This window comes from Grampus griseus (genome assembly GCF_964374135.1).
Source record: "Grampus griseus genome assembly, chromosome: 5".
NCBI classification, from domain to species: Eukaryota; Metazoa; Chordata; class Mammalia; order Artiodactyla; family Delphinidae; genus Grampus; species Grampus griseus.
Window position 1 is genome coordinate 140,497,354 of NC_138998.1, and position 27,660 is coordinate 140,525,013.

General features: G+C 47.7%; 1 protein-coding gene across 1 annotated transcript; it reads right to left on the reverse strand.

The window, feature by feature from the left end:
• Positions 1–4,321: 4,321 nt before the first annotated feature.
• On the reverse strand, positions 4,322–17,493 carry RSPH1 (radial spoke head component 1; the record flags this gene model as incomplete). The annotated part of the gene is made up of 9 exons (XM_082655362.1): positions 4,322–4,374; positions 5,178–5,321; positions 6,090–6,246; positions 8,269–8,340; positions 11,642–11,777; positions 12,498–12,588; positions 14,642–14,747; positions 14,850–14,963; positions 17,440–17,493. 9 exons carry the CDS (start codon positions 17,491–17,493, stop codon positions 4,322–4,324), a joined length of 927 nt encoding a protein of 308 aa, XP_082511488.1.
• Between the last annotated feature and the right edge of the window lie 10,167 nt (positions 17,494–27,660).

The following is a 27,660-nucleotide window of genomic DNA, read 5'->3' on the forward strand; positions in this document are numbered from 1 at the left end:
AACAGTACGGAGTTTCCTTAGAAAACTAAAATTAGCAATCCCACACCTGGGCCTATATCCGGAGAACACCATAATTTGAGAAGATACATGCACCCCAGTGTTCACTGCAGCACTATTTACGATAGCCTGGACATGGAAGCAAACTAAATGTCCATCAACAGAGGAATGGATAAAGAAGGTGTGGTACATATATACAACGGAATATTACTCAGCCATAAAAAAAGAACGAATAATGCCGTTTGCAGCAACATGGATGGACCTAGAGATGGTCATACTGAGTGAAGTAAGCCAGACAGAGAAAGACGAATATGATATGCTTTTATCTGGAATCGAAAAAAACTGGTACAAATGAACTTATTTACAGAACAGAAATAGAGTCACAGAGGTGAAAAACAAACGTATGGTTACTGGGGGGAAGGTGGGGGAGAGGGGCAGGGAGGGATAAATTGGGAGGTTGGGATTGACATATACATACCACTACATATAAAACAGATAACTAATAAGGATGCCGAGTATAGCACAGGGAACCAGGGTCCACCAGGTAGAGCACAGGGAACTCTACTCCATGCTCTGTAATGAGCTATATGGGAAAAGCATATAAAAAAGAGTGGATACATGTATGTGTATAACTGACTCACTTTGCTGTACAGCAGAAACGAACACAACATTGTAAATCAACTCTACTCCCATAAAATTTTTTAAAAATAAAAATCAGTGTACATACTTTAATTTTAAAATATTTTATTGGTAAAAATTGCTAACCGTCATCTGAGCCTTCCGCGAGTCAAAATCTTGCTGCTGGTGGAGGGTCTTTCTTGGATGTTGACGGCGGCTGGCTGGTCGGGGTGGTGGCTGCTGAAGTTTGGAGCAGCTGTGGCAGTTTTTGAAAGAAGACCCCGATGAAGTTTGCCACGTCAACTGACTCTTCCTTTCACGAATGATTTCTCTGTAGCAGCAGTGCTGTGTGATAGCATTTTGCCCGCAGTAGAACTTCTTTCAAAGTTGGAGTCAATCCCCTCAAATCCTGCAGCTGCCTTATCAACTAAGTTTATGTAACATTCTAAATCCTTTGCTGTCGTTTCAACAGTCTGCACAGCATCTTCACCAGGAGTAAGATTCCATCTCAAGGAACCACTTTCTTTGCTCATCCATAAGAAGCAACTCCTCAATCAATTAAGTTCTATCATGAAATTGCAGCAATTCAGTCCCATCTTCAGACTCCACTTCTAATTCTACTTCTCTTGCTGTTTCCACCACATCTGCAGTTACTTCCTCCATGAGGTCTTGAAGCCCTCAAAGTCATCCATGAGGGCTGGAATCAACTTCTTCCAAACTCCTGTTAATGTTGATGCTTTGATCTCTTCCCATGAATCACGAATGTTACGAATGGCATCTAGAATTGTGAACCCTTTCCAGAAGGTTTTCGACTTACTTTGTCCAGATCCATCAGGGGAACTATCATCTATGGCAACTACAGCGTTCCGAAATGTATTTCTTAAATAGTAAGACTTGAAAGCTGAAATTACTCCTGAATCCATGGACTGCAGAGTGGATGTTGTGTTAGTAGTCATGAAAACAACACTAATCTCACTGTACATCTCCATCAGAGCTCTCGGGTGACCAGGTGCCTTGTCAATGAGCAGTAATATTTTGAAAGGAATCTTTTTCTCTGAGCAGTAGGTCTCAACAGTGGGCTTAAAATATTCAGTAACCCATGTTGTAAACATATGTGCTGTCATCCAGGTTTTGTCGTTGCATTTACAGAGCACAGGCAGAGTAGAATTAGCATAATTCTTAAGGGTCTTAGGATTTTCAGAATGTTAAATGAGCAATGGCTTCAACTGCAAGTCACTAACTGCATTAGCCCCTAATGAGAGAGTCAGCCTGTCCTCTGAAGCTTTGAAGCCAGTCACTGACTTCTCCTCTCTAGCTATGAAACTCCTAGACGGCATCTTCTTCCAATGCAGGCTGTTTTGTCTACGCTGGATAACAGATGTAGCCACCTTCATTAATTACTTAGCTAGATCTTCTGGATAACTTGCTGCAGCTTCCACATCAGCACTTGCTGCTTTATCTCCTACTTCTATGTCAGGAGACGGCTTCTTCCTTAAACCTCATGAACCAACCTCTGCTGGCTTCAAACTTTTCCTCTGCAGCTTCCTCACCTCTTTTAGCCTTCACAGAATTGAAGAGAGTTAGGGCCTGGCTCTAGGTTAGGCTCTGGCTTAAGGGAATATTGTGGCTGGTTTGATCTTCTATCCAGACAAGTAAAACTTTCTCCATACCGGCGATAAAGCTGTCTCGCTTTCTCATCATTCGTGTGTTCACTGGGGCAGCGCTTTTAATCTCCTCCAAGAACTTTTCCTTTGCATCCACAACTTGGCTGTTTGGTGCAAGAGATCTAGGTTTTGGCCTGTCTAGGCTTTCAACATGGCTTCCTCACTAAGCGTCATCATTTTTAGCTTTTGATTTAAAGGGAGAGACATGTGACTCTTATTTCTCTTGAACATTTAGAGACCACTGTAGGGTTATTCAATGGCCTAATTTCAATATTGTTGTGTCTCAGGGAACAGGGAGGCCCAAAGAGAGGGAGAGATGGGACAACAGCCGGTCAGTGGAGCAGTCAGAACACACACAACATTGATCCATTTAGTTGGCCATCTTATATGGGTGCAGCTCATGGTGTCCCAGAACAATGGCAATAGTCATGTCAAAGGTCACTGATCACTGGAATTATCACTCAGCCATAAAAAAAGAATGAAATCATGCCATTGGTAGCAATGGATGGACCTAGAGCTTATCATACTAAGTGAAGTAAGACAGACAGAGAAAGACAAATATCATATGATATCGCTTATATGTGGAATCCAAAAAAATAAGATAAGAATGAATTTATTTACAAAACAGAAACAGACTCCTCACGGACATACAAAACAAACTTATGGTTGCCAAAGGGGAAATGTCGGGGGAGGGATAAATTAGGAGTTTGGGCTTAGCAGATACACACTGCTATATATAAAATAGGTAACCAACAAGGACCTACTGTACAGCACAGGGAACTATACTCGATATTTTGTTATATATATATATATATATCTGAATCACTTTGCTGTACCCCTGAAACTGACACGATATTGTACATCAACTCTACTTCATTTAAAAAAAAAAAAAGATCACAGATCAGATCACCACAACAAATATAAAAATAATGAAAAAGTTGGAAATATTGTGAGAATTACCAAAATGTGACCCAGAGACGTGAAGTGAGCAAATGCTCTTGGAAAGATGGTGCCAATAGACTTGCTTGACACAGGGTTGCCCCAACCTTCAATCTGTAAAAAAACACAGTATCTGCAAAAGGCAATAAAGCAAAACACAATAAAACAAGGTGGGCCCGTACTCAAGGAACTTGGATGGGACGTAGGTGTCAGCCCCCAGCCCACCAGGAGGCCTGAAGAGCGTACACACAGGCCAAAGCCATCTCTGCGGTCAGCCCTGCCCCTCAGCCTTTTGCGGGGACCTCCCGGCAGGGAGCCCCAAAGCCCACGCCGAGATGCCGAAGGCGCAGAACGGATGGGAGCGCCCCCTCCGGCGGCACCTGAGGGTTTCTTACCCAAGCCTGACATGTATTTGTTACGTTGTGTTTTATGAGCATTGCACACAGGAATTCTTATTTTCTAGGTGTTTTCCTGGCTCGCTTGAGGGTAATTTGAGAGAGGGACTTCACTGTCTAGTCACTCAGCTAACTTAGCCAGAATCCATTTCCATTAACCATCTTCAGCAGAGCTACAGTCATATGATGTTTTTCTTTCTCCTAGGAGAAAACAGCACTAAAAAAATCATGGCAAAATAACCTGGTAACTTTTTTTGTTGGCTGCGTTGGGTCTTCATTGCTGCACACGGCCTTTCTCTAGTTGTGGCTAGCAGGGGCTGGTGGCTTCTCTTGTTGCGGAGCACGGGCTCTAGGCACGCGGGCTTCATTAATTGTGGCACACAGGCTCCGTAGTTGTGGTGCACAGGCTTAGTTGCTCGGCAGCATGTGGGATCTTCCTGGACAAGGGCTCAAACCCATGTCCCCTGCATTGGCAGGCAGATTCTTTACCACTGTGGAACCAGGGAAGCCCCAACCAGGTAACTTTTAAAGAACTGGAAGCAGAGGCTATTTCATAAACAAAGGATAATGAAGAAATTTATTTGCAACTGTAAAACATCTTAACAAACAACTAAGTAAGAAAGATTAGTGATAGATGAGTAATAACTACCCTGGTAACAGAAGCATCTTTAAGACTCAACCTCCTACCACTCGGGCTTTTGCTTCATCTTAATCCAGCAGCTCTGGCTGTCTGGCTTCCTCTTCTTCAAAATTAACGTTTCCTGGGAAGAAAAAGGAAATGTGAGTGTGTTACCTTTTTTCTATTTAAAAATGCATGATTTGCTAGCAGATCTTTTGCAATAGGTATTATAAATATTAAACATTTCTATTTATCAGGCAAAATCATGGAACGTTAAATTTTATCTTATACAGGCTTTTATAGTTTTTCTTTTGGTACCAGTAATAAACTAAGCAAAAGGTTTATTCAGAGTAAATGCTAAGACAAAGAACATCCATGTAAGTGAGAGTAAGGTCCAGCATTATCTTTTGCCTGCGCGCACTCATCAGTGAATAAAATTGCTGGACTATAATTTATAAGTAACACTGTTGAAACTCTGATCTCTGTGGAAGCTGTACTCCACGCTTCCCACCCTCCTCCCACACCCCCGTAAGAGCATTTGTGTATTAATGCTGAAAAATTAAATGGTAAAAGGGTTTAAATTTTGAAGGTGTTTGCTGTATATTATTATACGTGCATTATTATAAAGCGTTATAAAGGTGAAAAGCATGTAGTAAAGTGAAGCCGTGGGATCAATCGACTGGGACCTGCAGCCCGAGGCATGCCGTATTGCTGAAATGCAGATTAGCAAGGACCCAGTTAGAGAGAACATGCATCGCACGGCTGTCCCTACCAGGACACCTAAGAAGGAGCGACATTCCCAGGGCAGGTCCTCCGAGATGTCCCATCCCTCAGGCCTGGCCCAAGGACGGCCTCGGTCAAAGGCAGAGAAAACCCTGCGCCCACCCCGGCGCGCCTGGTGCCTCCTTCCCTCCCGCCCTCCTGGCCCCCAGAGCGCAGGCTCACCCTGCTCTAAGCTGTCGTAGTGGAATTCCTCTCCGTCCTCCCTGCTGGCGTCTCCCTCCTCCTCTCCAGGATGCACTGAATCTAATTCCCCCTCTGACATGTCGTCGGTCAGAGGCTGGACCTCCTCCACCGGCTCTCCCCCGTCTGAGATGGAACAAAGGGAACCGGTATCAGCAGACGCCTTGCCACACCCACCCTGCTGACAGCAGTGCCCGCTTCTCCATCAGGGGACCACCCCCTAACTCAGAGTCACAGCTCCACCCAGGCCTGGCATCTGCTCCCTCATCCCCATCACAGTGATAGGCTCAGGGATGGGCATCACTGCTCTGAAGCGCTAATTCCCAAGGGCTTTCTATTTTAAGTATACCGTATATATCCCAAGGGTTTTGATGAGCATTTGGAGAGAGAAGCTCTCTGTTCCCTAGGGTTCTTGAGCGGATTGGGTGGCAATCTGGTAAAGGCACTGAGCTTTGGTCGCCAAAGGGAAGAGGATGCTGGCAAGCAGAGCCAGTGCACAGGAGAGAGGACATCCGGGCGCGGAGCCCTGATCCAGCCACACCTGAGGCTCTCCCCCCGCCCCCACCGCTCCAGTTGTATGGACCAATGAATTAGTATCAGTATTTTTCCACTTAGGCCAATTGGAACTGGTCTTCAATCACTTGCAACAGAAGGGCTCCTGCCCAGTGTAACCTACCTTCGACACTCCACAGCCCCCTGAGGACTTCTTAGGAAGCCCCCAGCGAGGGTCACAGAGAAACACTGTCCAGATCCCCTTTAGGAAGGACCTGTCATCCCAGCTGCTGTCGGAGCCTTGCCCAGGTCACACCCACCCAATCACTGACCAAGGGGAGGGACTCAGAGCCTGCTTCCCGGGGAGCCCTACTCCATCTGCCCCCCAGGGCCTCCATATACCCTCAGCTCCTGGGGCCTCGCCCTGGCTTGGTCCATCCGCAGCGGGCTGCTCCTGGGGGTGGGGCGGGGTCCACAAGGCCAATTCTGTGATTTTGGTCACTTTCCATTTTGGAACGACAGTTACCGGTGTCTCCTCCTCATCCTCTTCTCCTCTTTCCTAAGTTAAAAAATGTAACTTGACCAACATGCATGGGACATTTAAAGTGAGGGGAGACGGGACAGGTATTGAATTGCATTGGGGCATTTTTATAACAGGATTCAGTGATCAGAGTAATTGCCAACCCTCCATAGTATAGTCCAAGGGCTGAAAATGAATCTTGAAAGAACGAGGATGAGACACGAAGGTGAGGGCAAGGCAGTTCCTGTACTCATTCTGCTGACGGCACAAAAGACGTAACGCTTCCCAGTTAAGAAATGACCAGGACTAAGTGCCCTTTGCAGCCGCTCAGCCACATTTCAGCTCTAAGATTCCTTAAACATAACAAAACAAACACTGAAACTGAGCAGGACCTTGTGGGGCTCCTGGACACCAAAGCCTTTGTGTCCCCCGTTTCTTGTTTTAGGGAATAGTGCCCAGCCTCCATGACCTTCCCTGAGTTCCAAAGGGCAGGTTCAAGCGGTTACTAATCAGGAAAGGGAGGGGATGCAGAGATAAGAGGGGAGGAACCAAGAAACAGTGGTGCAGCCTTGGGGCAGGGTCCTCGTTCTGCCTCAAGGGATACACAAAACAATGTCGCTGAGCCCTTCTGCAGAACTAAAACCCCCAAGAAATGGAAGATGTTCATTTGAAGATGTGCGTTTGATGAAACTGGAATGTTTCATCACTACTTGACGAAACATTGTTCATTCCAGAGAGAAGGTCACAGTTTGATAACCTTGAGAAGCTCATCAAGAGACCACCTGAGGCCAGATTAAAGGAGCGCAGGCCCTGCACACACCCTGATCCTTATCAGCAGCCCCACCCTTGAACCATTGCTATGAAATTCCTCACCAAATTCCACCAGGTTGGGACACACAGTTTTGAGGGCATTAGCCCACTGTGTCCCCCTTTGCCTGGCAAAGCAATAAAGCTGTTCTTTTCTGCTTCACCCAAAACTCTGCCTCTGAGATTTGATTCAGCACAGGTGTACAGAGGCCACGTTTCGGTATCAACATCACCGTAAGAAAAAGCCTAAAAACACACAAAGACATCCATGGAATGACAGGGAAGGGCATAAACCCTGAAGCTCTCGTCTCAAGGATTATGGAGAGAAAAATAAAAGGCAGTGGAAGTAGACAAAGTTCATCAGTTCCAAACGTGGAATAATTTATAATAATGAATAATTCCAGCAAAGGTTAACAGCCAACATGTGGCAATCTTACCAAGCATATTGGTCTACGTCTCAGTTTTGTAACTATCACAAAACTCCAAAGATTGAACATCAATCTATAAATATGGAAAACTTCACTGTCGCAAAGATGATAACACCTGTGACAAAGAGTGACAGACCCCTGCCTGTCACTTCCGTTGAGTCACTCGGAAACGCACTGTATTCCTCCATGTCCAAATGTCTGAGTTTCTCCAGGACAGTGGTGCTCAAACTTGAACTGCACCAGAATCCCGTGGAGGGGTTCTTGAAGTCCAGATCGCTGGCCCCAGCCTGAGTTTCTGATTCAGGAAGAATGGGGTGGGGCCCAAAACTCTTCATTTCAAACAGATTCCCAGGTAGGGCCAGAGCTGCAGCAGGGACTGTGCTTTGAGAACCGCCCCCAAGGGTGTCTGCTCTCTCATTGGCTCCTGTGTGATCATGTGACCTCCCCCGCCCTTCAGGCGCTCACTCCTCCAGCTGCTGGCCGTGTTGGCAGCTGGTTGCTCATAACAGAGTTCCTCCCAGGAACTGCCCTCCATCAAAGGAGGCCACATTGTTCAGGTTTCATGCCCCTGTCCACGGGCAGCCCACAGCCGGTGACTGGTCCACATGTGGGTCACAGGTCCTGGTCTCCATTCAGGACACTTTGAAGGGTCATCCCATTTCAGAGCTCCCATGGGGTCCCGTCAGAACCCAGCTTCCCCTTCTGCCCAATCCCCTTTCCTATACTCCCTTAGGGCAATTGGTCCCGACGCAGATCTGTAGGATCAGTATCACCAAGCAGCTCGTTTGCCTATGAACGTAGGAGTGATATAGACTCTGCAACCTACCACATCTGTTAAGCGATATTCCCCGTGCTGTTCACAGCCAATATCAAACACGTACTTTCCAGGGCCAACGGGCTACGAGCAAAGAGAAACCAAGAAATACTTCACTCTTGAGCGTCAACACCCAGTAGAAAGTACAAAATGCTTTATAAATGTGACTTTCATAAAACCTACCCCAAATCATGGAACTGGGGAAAATTCAGTATGGATTAAAGATGCTTTTGTGAACTAATGGCTAATGGAATGCAAAGTATAACGCCCCCTTTTGTTTGTTTTAAAAAAAAACTTTAACTACATTTTATCTCCTTATAAAAGTAATGTATTTATGACAAAAATTTCACTTAGTTGACCCACACAAACTAGCTAAAAATAGTACTATTGATATTTTTTAATTTTATCTAAATATAGTTGATTTACAATATTGTGTTAGAACTACTAATATTTTGATGTAGTCTCTGTAACCTTATTTCTAATACAGAGATTTTTTTTTTAAATAAAAATCTGACCGTAACTACACGTGCTGACTCTTATTCTATCTTTACTTAGAAATAGGGCATGAATGACCTCCCATATCACAGATATTCTTCCATAACATCAGTTGTCAACCTGGTATGTTATTTCATCAAAGAATCATAATCTGTTTTACTCACCTACTATTGTTGACATTTGGTATGCTGATACTTTGGCAAAAAAATGCTATGGTGAACATATTCTGAGTTAAATCTTTAGGTCCACCCGTGGCATTTTCCTCGGGGTAAATTTTCAGAAGTTGAATTTCTGGATAAAAGTATGTGTTTATATATATATATATATATATATATATATATATATATATATATATATTTATATTTATATTTATATATATATTTTTAAACCAGAATAAGGCTCTAATAATTTTCTTTCCCACAACAGCACTTAAGAGCCTCTCGTCCGCAAACCCTTATTTTTTCTGGGCTTAACATTTGTTATACTTTTACATTTTTTATATACATGTAAAAACAGGACCTCATCCTTTGAAGTCACACCTTTTAAGTTATTAGTAAGGCTGAATTTTTTTCAACATTTTTGAAATTTAAATCACGTTGATTAAGTGCTTTACAAATTAAATGTTACAAATATCCCAACCCCTTTTGTCAGATATCTTTTACATTTTCTTTATGGTGCTCTCTAATCTATACTGGCTTATTTTTATCAAGTGAAACCTTTTGGGTTTTCCTTTCTATTTTTGTATAGAAAGTCCTCTTCCTCAATCCAAAGGTCATAAATACTTATTCTTCTATCTGTGGCTTTCTTGTTTGCATTTAAATCTTTATTTCTTCTAGTAAGTATCTTCCTCTACATGCTGGAGGACAAACTTTGGTTTTATTTTTTCTCCCAAATGGTCATCAAGCTGTCCTAGCACCATTTCTTTTTTTTTTTTTTTTTTTGCGGTACGCAGGCCTCTCACTGTTGTGGCCTCTCCCGTTGCGGAGCACAGGCTCCGGACGCGCAGGCTCAGCGGCCATGGCTCACGGGCCCAGCCGCTCCGCGGCATGTGGGATCTTCCCGGACCGGGGCACGAACCGGTGTCCCCTGCATCGGCAGGCAGACTCTCAACCACTGCGCCACCAGGGAAGCCCTCCCAGCACCATTTCTTGACTTCTCCCCACCATTCCTTTTAACTGGAAATGACATCCTTTCAAGTGCTAGATTATTTTATATACTTCGATCTGTCTGTGGACTCTCTAACCTGCTTCACTGATCTATATTTCTCTATCCTAGTATCACACTGTTTTCATTATTGAAGATTTATAGTGTGTTTTCATAACTTGTCAGCAAGGATGTGAACAGGTAATTGTCTGAAGGAAGAAAGTCAAACCAGCAATAAAAGTGTGTAAAGGTGCTGGGCCTCACCGGGAATCAGGAAATTCCACATTAAAACTATGAGATAACATTTTTTACCCACCAGATTTGAAAAGAAAATGTTAAAGACTAATACTATCCAATGTTGATGGAAGAAGTGATGAAGAGACTCCCATAGCCTGCTGACCAGAGTATAAACTGGCTTAGCTTTTCAGGACAATTAGCGTAGTCATCATCATTTAAAGTATCAATACTTGTAGATTTCGCAATTCCAGTAACTAACCTACATAAAAACTTCTGAATACACAAAAAGATAGCTTTTTGGGGGGTATATTTTTGTGTCCTGATATAGTGTGGTTCTATTTATGTAATTAAAATCCCCACGCTGTAACTCTGTATAAGCTGTACGTGTAAGTCTGTGCCTTTGCGATGCTTGAGGTGGGCAGGTGGGATCCAGAGTCTGGGCGTTTCACGGGTGGAACTACGCTCTGGCACGACTTTAAAGTCTTTTTCTAACTAGCAGAACAAAGCCCCACTCTGCTCTTACTCCTCAGATGAGTCTAGGTTCGCAGCATTCATTGGTTCCTCCCAATTAACTCGTATCAAATTCTCTTTCTTCCACCCACCTCCGTGTGCCGAAAACTCTCTCATGAGATTTTGCTGGGAGTGACGTATTCCATGTACAGATTTGAGGAGAACGTGCCTACACTTACAAAGACTAAAAGCAGAGTCTGCGATTAGGGTGTGAATTACATGGAAATGAAAACTGAGTTTTAAGGGTCTGAGGCTGCTTTATTAAATCAGTTAGATGTTCCTCTGTCAAACTCTTAACACCTTTCATTTGCTCAGCAAACTCTTTCTTCGGGGAAAGTTGCTGCTCAACCCCTGATCAAGGCTACATGGCAAATGCAGGGTGGTAGGTAGGTTTCAAATTATTCAGGGTTTCTCTGCATCCCATCAGGGCTCGGGCAACAAGGACAGGTAAGGCCACAGAGTCCTCCAAACAGAAATGACCCATCACGGGTACTGCGAACCGGAAACTTTCAGACCCAAGGCCTCCAGTCCCACCACCACCTGGAGCAGGTGGGTGGGCGTGGGGCCCCAGGGAGGACCTGGTGGGTCTTCCTCCCTGCGGCTCCGGCTGCGGGCCTCCCAGGGGAAAGAAAGTCAAAAACACCCACAGGCTCAACTGCAGGAAATGCTCCGTCGTTGCAGACAAATACGTATTTCATATCCGATTTACTCATGAGACCAAGGTCAAGATGCCCCCAGTGCTATAAGGATTCCCGCTGCTGGGAGAGAGCATGGATGGTACTGAGATGCAGAGAAACTGGCTGAGCTGCCCCCGCCCCCGCCCTGCCCTCTGTGGGTATCAGTGAGGCTCGGAGCTCAGCACAGCTGCCCTGTTTCCCTATCTGGAGGGGGTGGGAGGGTTTGCCTGGGTTTGTCCTATTTTCTGCTCACACATTTACACCGGCTCGGGGAGGAGGGTGTTGCTTATTTCATTGGCAAACATCGCTGCCCGCTGACTTACATTTTTGTTCAAGAACTTGCCCTGGTACCTGTGGTTCAGGTGGATGAGCTCGGCCGTGCCCTTCTGCTGGCCGTTCACCCAGGTACCCACGTACTTGCTGCCCGTCTCCGCGTAGAAGTAGGTGCCTTGCCCGTGCCTGATGAAGATGAGGACCGCGATGCACTCGGTTCCGTTGCAGTGAAAACCCTTCCAGGTTTATGAGACACACAATTTTTTTTTTTTTTTTTTTTTTTTTTTTTTTTTTTTTGCGGTACGCGGGCCTCTCACTGTTGTGGCCCCTCCCGTTGCGGAGCACAGGCTCCGGACGCGCAGGCTCAGTGGCCATGGCTCACGGGCCCAGCCGCTCCGCGGCACGTGGGATCTTCCCAGACCGGGGCACGAACCCGTGTCCCCTGCATCGGCAGGCGGACTTTCAACACTGCGCCACCAGGGAAGCCCTGAGACACACATTTGAATCAAGGGGGCCTAGGCTGAGGTGGGCTCACCAGTGGCTTCTATATCTGGGCCCAATCTAAGCACACCGCCTGCTCGCGGCCCCAGCTGAGAGCAGGCATCCCTGCTGGACAGCGGCGGCCTCCTGCCTATCAGCCGGCTGGCGCGTGGAAAAGGCAGGGCTCCTGGGAGCTGCAACTCAGCGCCCAGAAGGTTCTCCTGTGCCCTCCGCGGCCTGGGGCCCTTGGGTGGGTTCCCGGGAACCTGCAGCCGCGCAGCAGTACGTTGCCCCCACACTGGCCTTAAAGCCATGAACCATGGGGCAGAGCTGGCCAGCGGGCTCTCCAGTCATGATTCTGTTGCTTAGTCACCGTCATGTGCTCATGACGTGAACTGATCTGCGGGCCCAGGGGGAGAACCGAACCTTTGGTGAGCAAACCACTCCCCGGTGTAGCTGTCATTGTTGACGTAGTAGTACACGCCGTGGCCATGCCTCAGGTCGTCCGCCCACTCCCCTGGAAGGGCCACACAAAAGCAGGGGTCAGGAGGAAACAGCTCCGCCCTTCACCGCTGTCCCTGCCCACTCTGACCCCCCTCCATCCCTGCCTCTCGGCCGGACCGATGGACACCTGGAGTGGGGAGCCGGCGGAGGGAGGCTGAGCCGGGCCTCTGGGGGGACGGGCTGGCAGGTGTATGTACTGGGCCACTTTTTCCCACTTGGCCGGCGGCACAGCAAGGCTTCAAGCCAGGGTTTGCTGCCCTATGGACAGTGGCCCCAGCTCCACACCCCTGCTGCCTCGTGTGCGTTCAGTGATCCAGCAACAACTTGGAGCCTCGGTGGTCTATTCTCAGCCACGTGCCGGCATTTCCATCTGTTTCCCACCTCGCACCTGCTCCGGCGCCTGGGGCCGCACCCCCTGCACACCTGTGTGGAGCATCCTCACCAAGTGGCCGCGAGCCGGTCTGCGCCCCTTTCGGCCAAAGCAGCGGCGAAGAAGTCCCACGTTAACTTGGGCTTTGGGCTGGAAGACTGTGGACTTACTGAGCTAAAATGAGTACTTAGCCTCCGACCTCAGAGAGGAAACCCCTGGGCAGTGACTGCGCCCTGCACCCATTAAGGTACAAACCCATAAGGGGACACGACAACTTACAACTGCCTCCAAAGGCGTTTTATATGTTAGCTAATAACCTTCGCAGTAAAAATTCCTTCAACCCCCTACTCTGAGCGCGTATATGTGTATCTCCACATATGCATATATCTTCTCATACATCACATATATAATATATATAAATAGATACGTTGTTCAAATTAGATTAACATCCACGCTGAACTCAAGATGACAATAATGAGATTAGGTTCATCAGAATCTGGAAAGAATTAAATCCTAAATTAGATTGTGTCAAGTTGATTTAAAAAGCAGATGGGTCCTACGTCTGGAGCCAGGCTTCTAAGATTTACGAAACAAAACCAAAGAGAAATTCCATCTCTAGTAGGAACAGCAGTGACACTGTCCACCCAGGTGTCGGATTCCAGCAGAAGCCCTGTTTGAGGATGCCTCGGTTCTGGTTTTATGTGGCCACCAGACCCGCAGCTCCAGCCCACACCCTCAGAGGGTGGAATCCGTGGTAAGAAGCGCCGCTATCGCACAAGCTACATTGTGGCCCACCGACATTTACTGAACACATACGATCCGTCAGGTCTGGTTCTGAGCATCTCACATGTGTTCACTCCTCTGATCCTCGCACTGCAGGGGAGAAGGCTGAGGCAGGGAGGGATGGGGTCCCCTGAACCAGGTCACACCTACTGTCACACCAGTTCCAGGGTTGGGCTCACAGACCTTCTTGGAAATCTGATGAAAACTAGATAACTTCCCAGAAAAGCAGCCCAGAACATAACCTTTGCACACCGTTGGCGAGGCTCACAGCCCACCCCCGCTCGTCTCTCTCCCTGGGTTAGGAACGGCCGTCACCGGTCTTTGGGGTGAGACGTCACACTGTCGTCACACCAGGTGACAATGGTGGGTGGGGCAGCAGTGCGGTTCTTGGAAATAAGGGGACAAGAGTTCCTGAGCCACATAACATTGGCACGTAACGCACTGAGGCAGAGGTAAGAACGCCACGTTAACGAGGCAGAACGCTTCCCAGATCAGAAGCCTTCCGTGAAGGAACCACCATCTAAACCAACAGCGTGCTCATCAGAAGAGGGGCTGGTCAGCAATGGAAGACAGCAAGAACAGCTCCAAGGAAACTCTACCACACTGAGCACCAGTTGACCTGGGTCCAACCCACCCCCCGAGGTCCGTGCTCGCCCAGCAGCCTCTCTCAGCACATGGGCCCCCAGGAGGGAATGTGCAGGCCACAGGGACAGTCACATGTCCCCCTGTGGATCAGTTCACTAATTACAAGGCTCTCTGGTTTCTGCATCAACCCTGTGAACACAGGAACATAGATCGTATTTGTTGAATGACTGGGGAACTTGAAGCTTTCGTGTGTGTCTCAGCATTCCCAGAGAAGTTCCATCCCCAAGTCCTCCACAACACGGAAGTCTGCTTTGTGGTAATACTTTACCTTCATATCTTGATCCGTCTGGATAGATAAAAGTGCCTCGACCGTGTTTTTTATTTTTAACGTATTCTCCAATGTACCTCGCACCACTTTTAAATTTGTAGGTCCCCTGAAACACATTGATTATAGAATTCATATCAATCCTGAATTTAATCATTGCTAACAGAGTATTAAATTGGGTAAACCACCCACTCAAGCCACTGATTCTGACCTGGCCGTGTCTTTTACCATATTCGTATTTCCCTTCATACGTGTCCCCATTGGGCAGTCTCGCTTTCCCATGTCCATGCCGCTCACCGGCCTCATTCCGCTCCCCTTCGTATTCCTGGACCGAAGAAAACAAGATGATCACAGTTACCATTTATTAAGCACTAACCAGGGACCTCCCTGGTGGTCCAGTGGGTAAGACTCTGCGCTCCCAAAGCAGCGGACCCAGGTTTGAACCCTGGTTGGGGGACTAGATACTGCATGCTGCAAGGAAGATCCCACGTGCTGAAACGAAGACCCAGCGCAGCCAAAATAAATTTTTTAAAAAATGAATAAAATAAATAAAAGCACTAACTATGTGTTAGGCATTTTATAAATAGTATTCCATTGCCTCCTCCCAATCCTTGGCCTTGTCTTACAGGTGAGGTAGGTACCACACCTGGGTGACATGGAGCATCTGTCCAGGGTCACACAGCTGGCACCTGTCCATGGTGGGACTTTCACTCTCTCCCTCCAATGTATTATGATAATCCTTTACACTGTAAACAAAACTGACCATTTTGAGGAAAATGCGAGGTGCACCAAGTTGTGTTCTTTATAGGAACACATTTGAAGTAGCATTTGCGGGTGGAACGTGTCCTAAACCCACCTTCCTCCAATAATACAGAACTTAAAATGCAAATCATCCCTGGGGTGTCTGTGGCCTGAAGACAGCTTTGACCTTCAAGGATGGTGGGAGAGGGGCGGGGGAGCTGAGGAATAAACTGGGCTCAGTTGTCAACTTGAGTTTCCCAACTCAATTTAGTTTATCTTATTTTTAAACTCCTTATCAAGAGACTTAAGGTTCAAACGCTCATAGCTAAGATCGATAATTAATCTATCTTAAAAGTAAATCAATAAAAAACATAATACAAGCTTGTCGCTTCCCTATTTTCTCCATCCTTCATGAAATAAACGTTTCTCAAGCACCTAATACATGAGCGTAGAGTGCAAACAATGAATGATGAAATGGCGAGGAGCAATGAAATGAAATGGCATAGAGCAATGACTTGACATGGCGCTGGATCTGGATAGACATTACACGTAAGCTCAGACACATTCAGTCAAGGGCTTCAGAAACAAACATTTTTGCAGTTCTTGTGCTTTTCTAGCACCGTTTGGCTCAGAAATTCATGCTCAGATTATAACGCAGAATTTTATAACCTTACAAACTTGTTTCAGGGTTAGTCTACGTCAAAGTGTACAAAAGGCTCCTCCTGCCGCCCCAAAGACCTCTCAATACACCCAGTACTGAGACGCTGGGGTGCCTGAATAGGAAGAGAACCCTTGAAAATGACCCCAACTGTGAATCGAACCTGAAAATTATGGACACTAAAAAGTTACAGATCGGTAGGGCCATTTGAGGGGATGAACTAGAAAGCTTACTGGGAAGGTGATGTAGCTTGGGTTCCCCAGAAGCAGACCTTGGAGAGAGATTTTTTTTTAAGTGCTCCCAGGAGAAACCAGCAAAGGGGGTGCGAAAACAGACGTGAAAGAGGCGGCTGCCAAGCATGGGTGATGTCGGGTGATGTCCCAGACTCAGCCTCATTGCACAGGAGGTTCTGGAGTGTAGATCACTGCAGTCTGTCCTGCCTTTTAGCACTAGCTGCTGGCTGTCCCGGGATGCGTACATCCCAGGCACTTCCGCTGCTCCCTACTGGCCAGGTGGCTCCAGTGCACAGAGGTGCTTGTCTTGAGCAGCAAATCAGGCAGAAGCTGGAAGATGGGTGTGCAGAGCTAGTAAAAAAGGTCTGAGCAAGCACACCTATCTCAGCAGGGGTGCTAGATTTTTCAGGTAATTCTGAAACTATTTCAACTCTGTACCCTGCACACACACAGCGGATGAGGTTCCCGACCTGCCAGCCAGGCAATAGTCACCCTCTGGCTTCGGGCAGCACAAACATGCCCACATGGAGCCCAGCTCACGTCACTGAATGTGCATCCCTTACCTCCTCTCCGCTGTCTAAACCAGAAAATATTTCCAACGACCCGGGTCACTTCCAACAAGAGTGAAGAAAGCACATGTGATTACAGGCCTGTATGATGGTACATCAGGAAGCCTTCGCTGAGCCTGGGACCGCCTTAGCATTTCTTGAAGGCTGCCAGGAAGCAGCTTTCCTCCATCTTCCTTTAATCCTGAGGAGCCAGGCTCCATTACAGAAATAGTTTCAAAATAATATGCAAAAATACATTCAGGAATAGTATGGTAGCTTGGGATGACCCAGCCATCCAAGGAAACTGCCTCGATGAAGGGTGACAGCAGGGAAGAGGACGCTTCCAAAGCCTTGGATTTGGAAATCTTTGCCTTTAACGATAGGAGGAATTGGTGGAGGGGGGAGCGAGAAGGGATTCGGCAGGCGGACGTCATAACGTTTCACCTTTCACAGCCATCTTGCAGGACGCAGCGCCCGCTGTGGCCTGCGTGGTCCTTGCTCTCGGCTGGGCCTCCCAGTGGGACTGTGGCTGGCCTCCAGGCCACCCCACTCTCCGAAACCGGCTTCCAAGGGTCCGCGCACCCCTGGGAGCTCCCCCCCCCCCTTACCCGGAGATCTCACCCCAAGATATTTCTCTCCCTCCTCCTCCAACTCTTCCGAGCCCAGGTCCGACATGATCCCGCCCCAGTCTGGATCCCGGCTGCCGCCTGAGCCTTTCTAGTCGGTAGGTACCAGCTGCCTGCACCGCGTCCGCCGTCGCCACGGAGACGCGGCCAGGCCCGCCTTCCTCCCAACTGGGGCGTAGAAGCCGAAAGGTGGGGGTAGGAGTCACTGTTAACCATCGCATGCTGTCATAGCAACGGGATGCATCCACCAATCGCCGCTTGGGACGGGAGAGAGGCGGGGCCTGGGGCGGGAAGGCGTAGGGAGAAGCCAATGGCAGCCTTCGGGGACTGTCATAGCAACGAGAAGGGGAGCCTCGGCCAATCGTCGCGCAAGAGGAGGGAGGGGGCGGGGCCTGAGGCGTACTAGGTACCCACCTGCTCGCTAACCTGGACACCACGTGGCTTGCCCCCTTTAACCAGCTGCTGGGTGATGCTGCAACGAGGAGGGGTGCAGGAAGCGCGTCGGGCCAGTTCACTTGAGGCCTTCACCCCTGCCTAGGGCTGGGCACTGCCCCTTCCCAGCCCCGGCCACTGGTTCCTCGGATCCCTCGGCAGGCCCTCTTCACCTTTCTGAGCTCTCTTCTGATCCTTCGGTGTTGGCGGTCCACAGAGATGTGTTCTTCGAGATCTTTTCTCGTGTTTGTAAACATCTCCTCCTGACTCAAGGAGTCAGCTCCGACCTACTAGCAGATGCAATCTACCCTGATGCCCGTCAGGGTTTGACGTCTCTCCTCCACCCTAGGTGTGAGTCCAGCCCCCTGGGGTTCCCATATGGAGTTCGCTCCCTCACACACGCCTAGACAGTCACTCACCCGCGCACACATACACCTGCACATGGACACTCACTCCCACTCGTTAATGGGCCCCTCCTCCTAGCTTCCCTCCGGTCATCTGACCCTCGGCCTGCCCAGGGCCCCTCATGATCTCCTTCCCAACTCGTCTGTCACCAGCCCTGATCCCAGCCTGTAAGTTCTAGCAGTGGTCTCTAATTCAGCCTCTCTAGCTCCAGCCTTTGGTACTCTTCACCACCTCACGTTCCTCCTCTACTCCGAAGCCCAAATGCAGACCAGCCTTATCCGCTGGCGTTCAGTCTCTCCATGTTCAAGCCCTAAGTCATCCTCTCAGCCTCACAGCCCACCATCCCCTTCCTATACTGGTTTAGATGCTTCAGACAAAAGAAAACCACAGGCACTTGCCCCAGTACATCCTTCACTTCCCCACTTCTATGCCTCTGCCGGTGCCAGACCCTCCCTGGAAAGTCTCCCTTCCCCCAGCCCTGCCTATCAAAAGTCATAGCCATTCATCAAAGACTGGATAAGAGACCACTTCCAGAAAAAGCTCCAAATTCATGATAAGGGTGCCCTCGTGGAGGAAGAGGGGAATAGGGCTTAGAGAAAGAGGAAAGGACTTCAGCTCTGTATCATCTATCTGGCTATCATCCATCCATCTACCTATATATTTTAAAGGTCTGAGTGTGACAACATGCAAAATTTAATTTTAAGTAGTGAGTTTTTATTAGTATATAATAACCATATTTCTCTGTATTTTTAACTTTTTGCTCTAAATGTTGGACACCTTCCTCCAGTTTCTATTGATCCTTCAAGTTAGCTGTGCTCACTGTGTCTCTCTTAATTCCCATCGTAACTTTAGCCATCTTCATCAAACACACAAGACAAGTTCTGTCTCATGTGACGGTCATCTGGGTATCAGGAGCCATGCCGCCCTCACCTTCGTTTCCCCCTCAGCACCTCATGTTTTGCACACAGTGGATGCTCAACCAAGCCACGGAAATCCAGTCCATGTGGGCCTTTAGATCCCCTGGTGAGATGGAAATGTTTCTCCTTTATCACTTTTACTTAAAAGAATCTCTGTTTTGTGTGTGGAAGTAAACAAAGACCACCCAATGAGAACAAGCAAAGACTATTTATTCGCGGCTTGCTATAGCAAGGGACTCAGCCACCATCACTTGCATTTCGGCAGAGACTCAAAGGCAGGCAGAGGAGTGGGAAAGCTTTATGGTGGGAAAAAGGAAGGGGGTTGGTGCCCTGACTGCAGGCTGTGGGTGTGGGAAAGCTGCCAGAGGGCTCACGAGAACCGAGACAGCCCGTGAGTTTGGTTACAGTAAAAATTCAGCTTTCTCTGGTTGGTCCTAAGGGGGAAGGGGGGGGGCAAAAATTAGGGTGCCTCTCAGTTATAATCAAGTCCAGGCCATTTGGAGCCCATTGTTAAAGGGGTTATTGTTTGTTGCTAGATCAGCTAGTAGAGCTAGCGACTGACTTCCTGCCAGTCTGGCCTACAGTAGGCTGGCTTCTTGCGATGGCTACTGTAGATAGTGGGTTGGTTTCCTGGGCTTTGTCGCTGCAACTTGTGGGTCAGAGTTCTATTTCTATATATGGTTTGGCCATCGTACATTTGTATATCCAATTTTAACGTGTTTTTGCAAATTATACAAATAACTGTGTTTCATCTTAAATCTAAATATTGTATGGTGCTCTTAGCTGCTTTTGAGATTTAATACCTTCAACAATAACCCCAACTTTTTGTTTATTTAAATCTAATATTTAAGTATTTTAAAAAATTGATCTAAATGGAGGGAAAACAGGTCTTAAAGTCATTATCATTTAGTGGAAATATTACTCCCCTAGAGCCAGAATGCCCAACGTCAAATTCTGGGTTCCCATGGCCTATTCGCTTTGGTGACCTCAGGCAACTCACCTGCCCTGAGCCTCAGTTTCCTATTCTGTAAACTGAGGGGAATAAACCCTTCCAAACTCGAAGAGCTGCCCTGGGGATCAAAAATGGTACCTTATTAATGTATCGTTATTTATTATGATAGCTATATAATGCCATCAATGAAGATCTAACAAAGAAATCACATATCGTTAATAGAAAGTTCTCCTCGCACCCACCCACCCCCCTCCCAGGTGTGTCGTGTGATGTTGCTGGGGGATGGCGAGATGGGGGAGGGTAGCAGTGCCTGAGGAAACACAAAGGCCAAATCCATGAGGTGAATGGCTGAATAATCAACAGATCTTCCAGAAGACACACAGCATGCCAACGTTTCCCTCTGAAACAACAGCATAATGGAAGGTTGCAATCTCAACCGCATCTCAGGCCCAAATCCATCACTTACCGAAAAAAGAAACAATGTACAGGCAAATTAACACACAAGACCCTACAATTATATTGTTTGTTAGTTGCAAAGAGAAAAAGATTGTAAACACCCCAAATTAACACTTTTTCTTGTGGGAAAAAGTGGGGACTTTAGAAGGACCGATGACTATGGTTTTCTTCTTTATACTTGTCAGTTGCCACATTTACTACAGTGGGGTGTGTCTTTTTATAATAATACCTCAAAATATTTTAAATATTAGAGATCTGGAATGGTAATACAATCAAGAATATGCAACCAGATGTTAGCTTTTTTGCATATAAAAATAAATGTCAGGAATTCAATTTTCAAATTTTCTCTAAAAATGCCAGTGAGTAATGTTTGCTAAGTTCTGACTCTGTGCTGGCAGTGTTTGAAGAGTTTTATATATGAATTATCTTAACAAATCCTCACTGTCGTTTCTCCATTGTACAGCTAAGGAAACGGAGCAACAGAGAGGTAAAGACATTGCTCAAAATCACACAGCCAGTGGGATTCAAACCATGCCATCTGACCCAAGCTATTGCTGTAAATCACTACACTCTACTGCCCCCCCAGATCTCTGATTTAAAGGCATAACTATGCTCTTCTGGGAGTGACTTTAACCATCTACCAAGCAGAGAACCACTGGCTCAAAGAGCCTTCGATTAAAAGACTCAGAAAGTGGTTTAAGCACACCCTGCCCTGGATCACATCATAAGCAGCTGGGTGCCTAGCCATTGAATTATTAGATCCTAAAATTTACAACTGGATTTATGGCTTATGCAAATTAGTCATCCTCCCCACCCACCAAATCTTTCAGTCAATCTATAGTAATTTCATTACCCTGCAGGTTTAACAATCGTCCAAATAAGGCAAGATCAGGTAAACATCAGGACCGGCCTCCCAGCCTCCTGCAGCACAGAGCCCAGAAACTCCTTCCAGAAAGAGGCTGCTCCCCGCTCACGGCAGGTAGGAAGCCCCACCTACCCTCTCCCTATGAGACCTGCGTAGTCCAGAAAGACCTCATTCGGCCAGCCTGATGCCGGGCAGCCCCAAACTCCCTGACCCTTAAGCCCCACGTGACACGCAAGTACTTGGTGATCACAGAAGCAGCGATTTCAAAATCCGAAGGCCTGCGAAACTGTGGCATAGCTCATCCTCCTTTCCCGGAGACAAAAAGGTGAGGCCTCACTAGGAGGAGTTTCTTCACTGGAAAAAGGAGGAAATCCTACTTCTCAACCCTGACAGGGAGGCACTTCCCCTGCTGCCCCAGCCGGCCCTTCACATCACCCCCCGGGAGGGGGTTCCCATCCTCTCCCCTCCCCCTCCCCCCCCCCCCCCACCGCAGGGAGCGTGCGCAGATGAGCCCTCCGTGGAGAAGGGAGGGGCGAGGCGGCAGGGCTTCAGGTGAGCCGCGGAGGTGAAGGACCACGGTTCCTCCCAGCTCCATTCCCCCAGGCAAAAATTATCTTCTTGCTTTTCTTAAATATAAATGAGACCCTCCTCTCTCTACTTCTCCCATCTCCGCCAAAAGAAGGGGTGAAGGACACCCGATCCGTGGTTCTGCCCAGAGGGGCTGGGGATAGTGGCTTCGGCTCCTACGGTGGGACCGCCCCGGGGGAGGAAGGTGACTTGGAGGCCTCCTGGGGGTCCGCTTCCCGTGTTCCACAGCTTTCTGACCCACCTCCGAGCTGGGTCGGGGCTGCCTGGCAGTTGCCATGGCGACTGGCTGAGGCCCTGAGCCTGTCCCTTCTGGACCGTGGAGGACAAGGCAGAGGGGGGTCGGCAAAGTGCGAACAGGGTTGTTTCTGTGTTTGTTTACAAACTGCTCAGATAAAAAGCAGGGACTTTCAACAAAAGGAATTCAGGCCCATCTTCGGTGTGGAAATGTGTGGTTGTTTATTAAAACACTTGTGTTCTTGAGAATGGAACTATTTTATGTGTATATGTATATACGCACAATTATAAACATACACTTTTAGGTATATCTATAGGTAGATATAAAAACACAGGCCTTGTAACTTCTTTTTTAAAATGGAGTTTTTATGGCATTTAGTGGGTAGGAGTCAGACCCAGGTTTGAAATCCTAGCTCTGTTTGCTTCTTTCTGAAGCCAATTTACCCATCTGTAACACGGAGGTAATAGTTCACTGCCCTTTTAGGGCTGTTGTGAGGTCCAAATAAGATGTTTATAATGAGCTTAGCACGGGCCTAGCACACAATAAAACACCTAGTAAATATTAGCTATTACTAATAATTGTATTATCGTTACTCCGCACTTAGTAAATGTTAGCTATTATTGTTAATAATGACACTGTGGTTACTCACATAGTAACCAAGCACGTTCTGTCTATCCATGGGTCTTTGGGGACGTTCTGACGTCAGGTTGTCTTGGTCATTTTCAATTGTGTCTTCCCGGAAAGGATCAGACTGCCAAAGATGGTTCAACCAGGTAATCGTGACAATCAGAAGTTAGTCTGTGAAAAACAGATTATGTTTAATGCTTCTATCCATTAGCACTGATACACATGAGGATGGGAAGAGACCAAAGCTTCTAGAAAGATACTGACGAGTAGATTCTTACGTAAAAGGAACTATTTTAACTGTTTGATGTTATGTCTCTTATAAAAGTGACAACTGACAAGGAGGAAATAAACAGATACACACACCCCTACACACCTACGTGAGGTATGCGGTTTCATGGAAGGATATTGAGAATGCTATAGTCCAGAAAGGAAGTAAATTCTTTTCCATCCAGGTAGTGGGATTATTCAGTAATTCAGCAGCAGCAGTGGGCGGACGGGTTCATGCAGTCAGGCAGGGTGGAGCCAGGAGACATCAGAAAGTTGGGCCAGCTGGAGTTTATGTTAGGCAGCAACTTGAGGGCACAGACTGTGCTCACCTGTGCTCACCTGTGCTCCCCTCACCCCCACCCCCATAGCAGTGCCCGGCACATAGTAAGCCCTCAATCAAAGAAGCTTGTGATCGTGGTGTTAGGTAGCATTTTGTAACAGAGTTGTACTTTATGCAACACTTGGGAAAGAAAAAAAAAGGTAAAGTATATCAATTTCTCATTCTTTTTTTCTTCTATCTTGTTTTTTTTATTCTCCTTAAATCAGATTCCATTTTCCAGGGGCTCTCTCAGTATGTCAGTTAAATAACTATGGCTTAGTGTGTGCTGGGTCCCTGGTCATATACTAGGGGTTATGAGGAAATGAGGGAAGAAAAAGTACAGACCCATTTGGGGCAAGTTTGACATTAATCCATGCTATTTAAAAAATTACCAAAACTATGATATCTGATGGCTACATGTTAGTGCCTCAACCTAGAATGGATGTCCTTTCCGACTAGTGGATAGGAAGGTTGCTTCTGTGTTTGATATTACCTGTCACCTTGCTCTGGCCAGTGGTAGAGGTGGTGGGAGAGCCCACGGTACGAGGGGCTGCACCTTCTAGGCCTAAGGATGGAGCAGTCTCTCTGAGCAAGGAGCAGGTGGGGAGGCTGCAGGCCGCTCTTCCCAGAGTCGGGCTCACCCTACCCAACCTTCAGGAGGTCGTAAGGACCAAATAAGACGGTGAGGATGAGAATGCTCTGGAAACGGCAGATGCTGGAGAAACGTAATGTGTAAGTTGAACTCACATTTTTAATTCACTGATTGTACAATATTTGATGCAAACAGAAGAATACATGTTCATATGTGTCAGTGATGTAGCAAAGTCACACACAAATACCCGGGAACCTACTTCCCCAGATAAAGAAATGAATGAAGAAATAAAGAGAATCACCACGGACATCTGAGTGCAGAGATCTCTGTCCACACCTCAAATCCGACTCTGTAGACTTTGGTTATAGAGACTGAAGAGTTACTGGGCCGGTGGGAAGGAACCTTAAGACTAAATACCTACTACCACATTGCCTTTTAGAACGGCCGGCCTGGGCCTGCTCCCTCCAGCAGAGTGACCGATTCCTGCTGCTGCCTGGTCTGCTGTAAGTCCTTTCTCTTCTTTGCTAATTTGCTGGGCAAAACAGCGTCTCCTGGTGCCTTTACTTTGTACTTCCTTGATTATTTGTGAAGATAAGCACTTTTCCCTAAGGCTCGTTCTCCATCTCCATTAGCTGTTGTTAACTATCTAGATCACATGTCTCCAGGACACCCTCAGAGATCCGTGTATGTCGTGCTCTCTTTCTGAAATGCAAGACCTACCTGGGTCTTGTTTCTCTACCTATCCCTCTGGCTGTGCCTGTTGCCCTCCTTGCATAGTTGTGACTTGTGTTTCGGGGTCAGCCTCCCTAAGGGTCCCAGGGCCTTGACCCCTGCAGTCTAGCGCAGAGCCTAGGCTCGGATTATTAAAAATTACTAAACGCTCTTGGCAAATTGGGGAAATACAGTAAAGTACAAAGAAGAAAGTAAAGAGGACCACTAACCGCACCTCCCAGAGAGAGGCGCCCCTGCTGGCATGCGGTGCGCGTCCTCCCGGGCTTTTTGAATGGGTACATATAATGTGTGCGCTTAACTGAAGTCGTTTTATTTATCACTTACCATTATGGGGTGACATGTCCAAACTTCTTCAAAAGTGTTTAAAAGACTGAAAAGTATGTCACCTTAAGGATATACCAAAATTATCTTGACTCAATCAAGATTTGATAAAAGAATGAATGGGAATGTTTAATACAAGTTTGAAGGATGTAGGGGGCGTTACCTAAGGAAATTGTACTCCATTGTGTTACTAAGAAAATACCGTTTCAGGTGTCTTTTCTGGGTACCTCATTCCCCCCTGCTCTGGGATGACCCCCTGAGGGGTCCTTTCTCAGCTCTGGGTGCTGGCCTCTCCTCCGTGGCTCTGGCGTACCTGCTTGTCTGTATGTACAGGCCCAGAGGGACCTTTAAAGTACAGTCCCTTGGTTTATAACATGTATTTTACCAAACCACACCTAGGCTGAAAAGTACTGAGCCTTGCTGAAGACCGTATAAAAATATTCCAACTTGGTTATCCTATTTATCTGCACTAGCTCAGCTGAGGGGTGACTCCCTAGTTGATGGACCGGTTTCCTATTTCCCTTTCCCCGACCTGCTATGACCTTATAGGTTTAAAACTAGGAGGAACTTACAGCGCATGGGCTCGGGCAACATGTGAGCTCCAGAGGGGAGCTCCGCTGCCAGGAACACTTGGCCGATGGAAGCAACAGTCCCTGCATCCGGTGCAAGCCTCTCTAGCAACCCCGCTGGAGTCACGGTCCAGCTACGCCCAAGGCTCTCGGGCATCCTCCAGCGACCACTCCCCTCACCCCAATACAGAAGAAAAGCAAGAAAGCGCTCAACTCGGAAAAACTGCCAGGGTCCTGGAAGCAGGGACCTTTGCCCACCTGTCTTACACGAGCAGTTCGCCCAGAACCGCCCTCGCAAATGGCAGTTGTCTCAAGTGTTAGGTGTTATCGTAGGACTCACAAGGCTCCTCTCCCCCAAATGCGTCCCAACTCGGGTATCACGGGGTCTAAAATCCTACCGCTAACAAGCCGCTGCCTAGGCTAAGCACGTCGTTCTATGTTTTATTTTTTTTTAACATTGACGTTTATTTTTATTCTGTTTGAAAATACACGGCTTTGTCCTTTTTGTGCCTCTTCTCACAGCCCAGAGGCAACCGCTTCCCACTCTTAGCCTTTTCTCCACGTTTCCAAAGACGATGAGTACACCGCGACTTTACTGCCCAGCTTAGACCTCTTGCTCTGCAGACGAGATCTAGCTCTCTGACGTCCCCGAGGATAGTTCTAAGTGCTGTTAAGGCTGCTGCCTGAGATTTTCCCATCCAGGAGGAGAGCCTTGGGTGGGGACAGAAGGGGTGACTCACAGAATACGTGAGTCAACTAGGGTCGAATCAAGAGATCTGCAGCCCGAGGCAGCCGGAGGCCTGGCCGTCTCCTCTCTGGGCCCCTGGGGACCCAGCAGACCTGCTCCTCCATTCTCGGTCAGGCTATGGCTCCTTGGTGTGTGGACTCTTGTCTGCCTGGAATACAAGATGTGCTTCTAGTAGGAGGCTCTTCATTCGGTTCTTTACCAACAACATTAGCAATGGAACCAAAAATCTCCCCGGCTCACCGGTTGAGCGCCCCATACTGCTAAAATCCTTGCTTTTTGATCAGTGGAGATAAAATGAAACTCCTTCACGGTCAGGAAACGCGTTCCGTTTCCTTATCTCTCTAATAATATTTCATGCTTTTCTGCTTTCTAAGCTGGAGGCATTTTCACGAGCTCTGAAGCCCAGTATCCTCAAAGCTCCCTACAGGGAGCCATCGGCCCGCTTCCGCCCTCCCCAGGCGATGTCTGCTCCCCCCTGGATGCACACGCCTCGTGGTTTTCCTGCAGAGACAGAGCTTCTGGGCAGAAGGTCCTTTTTCCCAGTCTGATTTCTCCTTGCAATGCCCAGCACTAGCACAGAGCTTGTTTGCGCATAGTAGGTTTGCATTCCTAGTGCCTCTCTACCATGGATGACCCAACCCTCCAGCAGGTGGCAGAGTTACCTCTTTCTTAAGACCAGGGAACAGGAGTGAGTCTTCCCTGAGAGTTGGGGGCCGCAAAAGCCGACCCTTCCAAGTGGAGCTGTCCACCTGTCTGTCCTCTCTCAGCGCCGCTGGGGCTCACGGACACGCTTCCACCACCTCTCAGATGGGCGCTGAGAGAAGTTCATTGTCTCATGACCTTCCGTCTTGTCTCCGGGCCACACCTGCTGTCCCCTCCCCAGGGTTCCCAATGGTTCCCCGGAACCCTCTCCATTTCCCCAAAACACCTCCCTCTTCACTTTCACAACTGACTCCCTTCTGCGACAAAGGGGACAGAGGGAGGAACCCTCCCCTCGTACCTGCCCACCGGCAAAGTGACGGCTCTCCCCCCTTTTTCCATCGTCTCTTCTCCAACCCGAGGCTCATTCCTCCTCACATGTTCTGGATTCCTTGTCTTTCCGCCTCTGAAGGGACGTGTCATTCAAGCACGCAGCTCCCTTTCCTGGACGTGTGGACACCCACCCTCCCTTCTGGCTGCTCTGGGACCTGG